Source organism: Rhinopithecus roxellana, chromosome 7, assembly GCF_007565055.1.
Source record: "Rhinopithecus roxellana isolate Shanxi Qingling chromosome 7, ASM756505v1, whole genome shotgun sequence".
Taxonomy (NCBI): Eukaryota; Metazoa; Chordata; class Mammalia; order Primates; family Cercopithecidae; genus Rhinopithecus; species Rhinopithecus roxellana.
The window spans coordinates 101,089,172-101,095,157 of record NC_044555.1 but is presented as its reverse complement, the minus strand read 5'-3'; the positions used below and the strand labels follow the sequence as shown (position 1 = coordinate 101,095,157).

The window sequence follows — 5,986 nt, the reverse complement described above, 5'->3', positions numbered from 1 at the left end:
TCCCTCTTGACCAAGGATTCCTCTTTAAATGGTGGAATAATCTATGTGGCTATGTGTTGGGCCCTCTGGGGTGGTTGTTTCCCACTTCGGATGGGTTCAAGAAAATTTTGATTTTTGCATTCATCCAGCTTTTGTTTAATGGTTTGACTGAGAGTGCCATCCTTTACTGGTTTTTACATATGAAGGAGAAGGGGTGTTTATGAGATGTTTCAAAGTTCACAGGAAACATTTAACAAAAATGGCCATAGATTGAGTTTCAAGGCACAACATAATAAATTCCTGTGGGTTGCAGTCCCAGAGTATGTTCTCTTGTCCACATCCTCAGGGACTGGAAATCAATTGAAAAGGAAAGCAATGGGAAAGTCAGCACCTGCTCTGAAATTCAGCAACACACTTATAGAAAAAAATGCTAAAAATACCAAGACTTGGGACCCAGAAGAGGGCACAATGAATGGTAGTCTATGTTAATATTAACAAGAATATTAATATGTCAATCTCTTGAGGAAATAAGCATTATCTGACTTCTGCTAATGGCTGCCAATGCTCTGTATGACTTGATGTTAGGGACAAGGAACATAGATTAATCTTAGCTTTGGATTCATAGCCCTAAAAGACCATGATTACAAACTCTGCAAACAAAAACATCAGGTAAAGAATCACACTGCCGTTCCTTTAAACACCAGGTTGAATATCACAGGAAGGCTGTTGTGGGTTCAGCTTGGGTCATTCCCCCAACATTGGGACAATGACTGTTGCCCATAGACTGCAGGTCACTCATTGGCTGCACCACTGTACACTAAGGCATGAGCTGTTTCCGTGGACACTCAGTAATCCTACTGACACATACCTGGAAGTAAGGAAGGTTTCTGTTCAAAAAGAAATGAAAAAATTATTGTCAGAGCAAACAGAGAATGAATTGCAATAGTGATCTCAGAGTCGGGGAAGCTGAAAAACGAATGGATTCCTGAAAATTTTATTTAGCTATATATACACTGTAACTGGGCCTCGCTTGCTTATTTACATGGATTCACGATGAGGGAGGTGCTGAACACGTTTAGCAGGGTTACCTCTCTTCTTATATCAGCGTATTCACTTTCTCTGTTGCCATATCGCACATAATGAAGTTCTGGAAAATTCCACCATACAGTCGTAGGAGAATGAGAGTGAAAAAGGTAAACATCAGTACCTTCATAATATCATCTTAAATTAACCGAGAAAGATAACTAATAAAAACGGCCATTTAGGAAACTGAGGAAATGAAACCCAGTCACGGAAACACCCCCTACTTTTCCTTGGAGCATAGCCAGGTGGTCACTCCCGCAGGATGCCACTCACCCCAACCTCCGGTGGGGTTCCCCACCTTGGCGGGCCACTGGTCTTTAGGGCCACGCACAGAGGTTCTGAACCGAGCCTTTGGGTTTCCCGGGTGCTCAGGCCCTCCTGAGAGAGCTCACTTGCTTTTGGTGTACCTGAGGGTGGCATTCGTGCCCTGGGCCTCAGCAATCTTGCCCATCTTCCCCGGCAGCAGTAGGCGCACGGCCACCTGGATGTCCCGGGAGGTGATGGTCACACGCTTGGCGTAGCGGGCCAGGCGACCAGCCTCGGTGGCGATGCGGTCCAATATGTCATGGACCATAGAATCCATGACACTCACGGACTCCGGGGAAAGGCTGAGGCCCTGGTCAACCTGCTTCAGCACCTGGGGGAAATAGGCGGCAAAGCTGTCCCCGAAGCTGTCCCTGCGGCGGTTGGCATGGCGCCTGCGGGAACCTCGGAGCCCTCGCCTCTTCTTCTGGGCAGTCGTGGAGTTGGCCTCTTTGGGCTCTTGGATGCTCTGGTCTTCCTCAGAGGTCGTCTTAGAGGAAGCCTCAGCCATGGCGGAGGCAGCGGCCATTAGATTGCAAGACCAGACTGTGACGGTTGTGGACCAGGGAAGCCGGGCACTTTGGTATGGCCGTGTGGCTCTACGTCACAGTCCAACTCGACATCTGATTGGATGAAGTGTCACCCAGGGAGCCTGTCAACAATCCTCCCTCCTTTGAAGGTGATTGGATGATCCTGTTGCTTGGCATCATGTCAGCCAATTACAGAGGGCGTCTGCCGGCCTCAGTCGCCCCTGATACCTATCTCAGACAAAGGAACACAGAGTCTTGCTCTGTCGCCCAGGCTGGAGTGCAGTGGTGCGATCTCAGCTCACTGCAACCTCTGCCTCCTGGTTTCAAGCGACGCTCCCTCTTCAGCCTCCCAAGTAGCTTGGACTAGAGGCATGTGCCACTACACCTGGCTAAGTTGTGTGTGTGTGTGTGTGTGTGTGTGTGTGTGTGTGTGTGTGTGTGTGTATATATATAGTAAAACGTGGTTTCATCATGTTTCCTTAGGCTGGTCTCGAACTCCTGGACTACAGCGATTCTCCTGCCTTGGCCTCCCAAGTTTAAGGGATTACAGGCATGAGCTATTGTATCTGGCTGAGAAAACTTATTCTAGGAAAATAAAACATGATATTGATACCCATTGAAGGATGCACCCAAACAACAAACAAAAAAAATCTGCGAATATTTATAAACGTGGTTACAAAACTCATACTGGAAATATTAACTAAATCACATTACACACACACACACACACACACACACAAAGATAAACTGTTTACTGCTATAAATAACAATTTAGAAGCATCAAACGGGACAAACATTACTAATGGAACAAGCAGACCTCATAGAATCTTTTTTCAACATTACCTCTATTATACAATTCATTTAAATATATAAAAACACACAGTGCAGAAACAGCTAAATCAAAAATTCAATGAGCAGCACCCTTTTCAAGCTTCTGAGAAACTGAAGTAAGGACTCTAACTCATTCGCATTTGTCTAATTCTATTATTTCCCAGTCTACAATCTTTTTTAATGCAAAGCTTAATGTCCTGTGAGTATGCATCACTTACAATAGAAGTATCCGAGAGGACCAAAACCCCACTCTCCACTGGCTCAGCTAATGAAGTGTCTTCAGCTCTGGGCTTGAGCCATTGGCTCAGAATGTGAGCAGGTGACCAGTCCTGATCCCATAAAAGACCTTGAGCTGTTCCGCCTTGTAAATTGAAGAGAAAATTAGTTTGAGTTGTTTGTCTACTTTTTATTTCTTTGTTTGATTTTTCGTTTTCTTGTAATTGTGGTGACTTAAGGATTTGAATCCAAGGCTGTGAGTAACCATGTCTCCTACCTCTTGCATCATATTGTGAAGGAAAGTTCTCCAAAAAGGAATCTGGAGGAAAGAGACTATTCCTGTGAACAGCTTGCATACCAGGGAGGTGCAGACTTCAGTGTAAAACAAAGGTGCGGTTCCAGAGAACCAAAAAAGGATACGGCTTTTATAGAGAAAGTTCTCATCAAGGTTCCCAGTACAGTCCATTCATGCAAATAAAGGATTCAAACTTAGTTCTGATTGGATGACTAAGTTGAGTTCTGATTGGTCAACACGACTGAGTCCTGATTGGCCAGGGCAGGTGAGCTCAGGTTGGTTGGTTCAGGTGACCTCTGAAAGTTGCAGAGTTAGATAGAGGTGTGGGTTTTGGGGGAATTCTTAGTACATGTGTGAGCTCTAGTCTGCATGTGGCAGCTTGGCTGTAGTTTCAAATTAGGCTCAGTCACTGGGATCCATCTTGAAAGATTGACTCTTTTAAGTTCACATTTGTCCACTAGTTTAAGAAAATGATAGTGACCAATTAAAAAATCTAGGATGACTCTCCTGTTTTTTTTCAATTTCATTGTTGTGGTGCTTTTTCCCTTTCAGGCACATGTGTCTGACAAAATTAACACACTATGATAATTTGAGACAATAAAAACACTTCAGTACAATGCTTTCTCCAAAATATGATTGGGCCTGATTCTTGACCCAATATAATACTCTTCCTCTTTCATTAGATGTCACTCTGGAATAAGAGTGAAGGAATGTGGAAGCGAGTGAGGGCACAGAAGAAGCTGTAAAGGGTGGCTGTTTACTCTTTTTCCTTATCCCAGACTATTTACCTAGTATAGTGACCATATGTCCTGATTTCGCCTGTTGTCCCTGAGTAATTCTTAATAGCACCCTCTTTCACTCTGAAACATGTCCAAATTTGCAACTCCGTACTTCCCAGGGTAACTAGATCATGCAGTTAGTTGTAAGTGTAGTAGCTCTCAGATCTTTGTTAAATGAACAGATAAATAAATGAACCTATATTAGATAAGAGACTGGCCCCTGACAACCTATGAGACCATTGCTGAATTCTGTGGCTAGTCCACACGACCCTTCTGGACCACTTGTGTACGATCCCCTTTTCTGTACTGCACTTTAAAAAAATTATTTCTCTACAAAGCTGTCTGAGTCCCCGTGTTAAACCCATGAGAACGGCAGATTTTGTTTCCTCCATGATCTGCGTATCACACTGACTCCTCCCAATAACCCTTTATGGTGTAGATATTTTAGCCTCAACTTTTTGGCAGACAAGAAACACTGTAACTAAGTAACGTGTCCAATGATCACACAACTGATAAATGGAAGGGCAGAAATGCAAATCCACGTCAGTCTGACTCCAGAACCCAAGCACTTGAACATTGTCTTCTGCCATCCTCTCTCATATTGCAGTGATGGCACCTTCAACGCATGGATACCTAGGTAGACAGTCTAAGGTTAGCCTCCCCTTTACAACAAGTCTTTTCGTAGCTTGATCTTTCCCTGAAGGCAACGTGATAAATTCAGAGGTGTAAAAGCAAAAGCATCAAGTTAGCCTTCCTGCAAAGGTATGCAAGGAACTTGATTTTCTTGTGCAACCACGGGAGTTTCTTCAAGCAGCAGTTAGGAAATTCAACCATGCCTGAGCTCAATTCTGTGTTTCAATAGCTGTCTGAAACATTTGGATAGCCATTCCATGTTGCACAATTGTGTCCAATACACATGGACTCCAACTTAGCATGGTTCAACTTAAAATTATTTGCCTTTACGATAGGTTTAACCAGAATTAACTCCATTTTAAGTTGGGGAGCATAAGTTTACTCTGTTGCAAATTAGTGAGAGAAAAGGTAGGAAGCAGAGAGTGGGAAAATTTTCAGGTTAGCGTTACATGGTCATCACCTGATGATCCACATTTAGCTCTGTGATATCCAATTTCATGTCTTGTCTTGTCTTTCCAACCAGGGGGAGATTTTTTTCCCAAATAAGCAAGGACAGAGATCTAGGTAACTCCACTTGATTGAGTTACAGTACCTAGATATGTGGTCAAATTTCATTCTGAATGCTTCCGTGAATGTACTTTTTAGTAAGATTAACATTTAAATCAATGGGGCTCAGTACAGCAGACTGCCCGTCATAATGGCCTGAGTACCCTAGAACTTAAAAACAGAAAAAGAACAAAAAGACTGACTTCCCCCAAGCAAGGGTAAATTCTGCTGCAGACAACGTTCACACTTGAACTGCAGCATCGGCCCTCCCATGGGTCTTCAGCCTCATGGCCGTAACATCAGCTTGTACCTGATACTCCAGGCTGCCAGCCCACCTGGGAGATTTAGGACTTGCCAGCTTCCTTAATCACATGATTCAGTTTCTTAAAATAAATCTCTCTCGATGGATAGATGGATAAATATCCTATTGGTTTTATTTGTCTGGAAATCCCCTAATACAAGCTTTCTGCACCAAAACATTGCTGCAGAGATCTGAGTGTTGTTTCCACATGTAAAATATCCAGTTATATATCAGACATTTTCGTGATTCCATTAATCAATACCTGTCCCTTTGATTAGTGACTACACAGTTATGTCAGTAGTTTTCCCTGGGTCTTAAGAGATGTTTCTTCATAATTTGATATGACTGGGGACAGCAACATATTCAGTTCAATGGTAAAGTTGAGGACTTAATTACAATTATTATCACTGAAGGTAACAATCCCTTGAACATCGGCAGAGTCCATGTGGCACGTGCTAACCAGAAAATTGAATGAACTTACCCCACTTCC

General features: G+C 43.3%; 1 protein-coding gene across 1 annotated transcript; it reads right to left on the bottom strand.

The window, feature by feature from the left end:
- Positions 1 to 1,089: 1,089 nt before the first annotated feature.
- Positions 1,090 to 1,946, bottom strand: LOC104659774 (histone H2B type F-M). Its single transcript, XM_010359891.1, has 2 exons — positions 1,470 to 1,946; positions 1,090 to 1,126 (listed from the first exon to the last, which is right to left on the bottom strand). Exons 1-2 carry the CDS (start codon positions 1,892 to 1,894, stop codon positions 1,090 to 1,092), a joined length of 462 nt encoding a protein of 153 aa, XP_010358193.1. The 5' UTR covers positions 1,895 to 1,946.
- Positions 1,947 to 5,986: the final 4,040 nt, after the last annotated feature.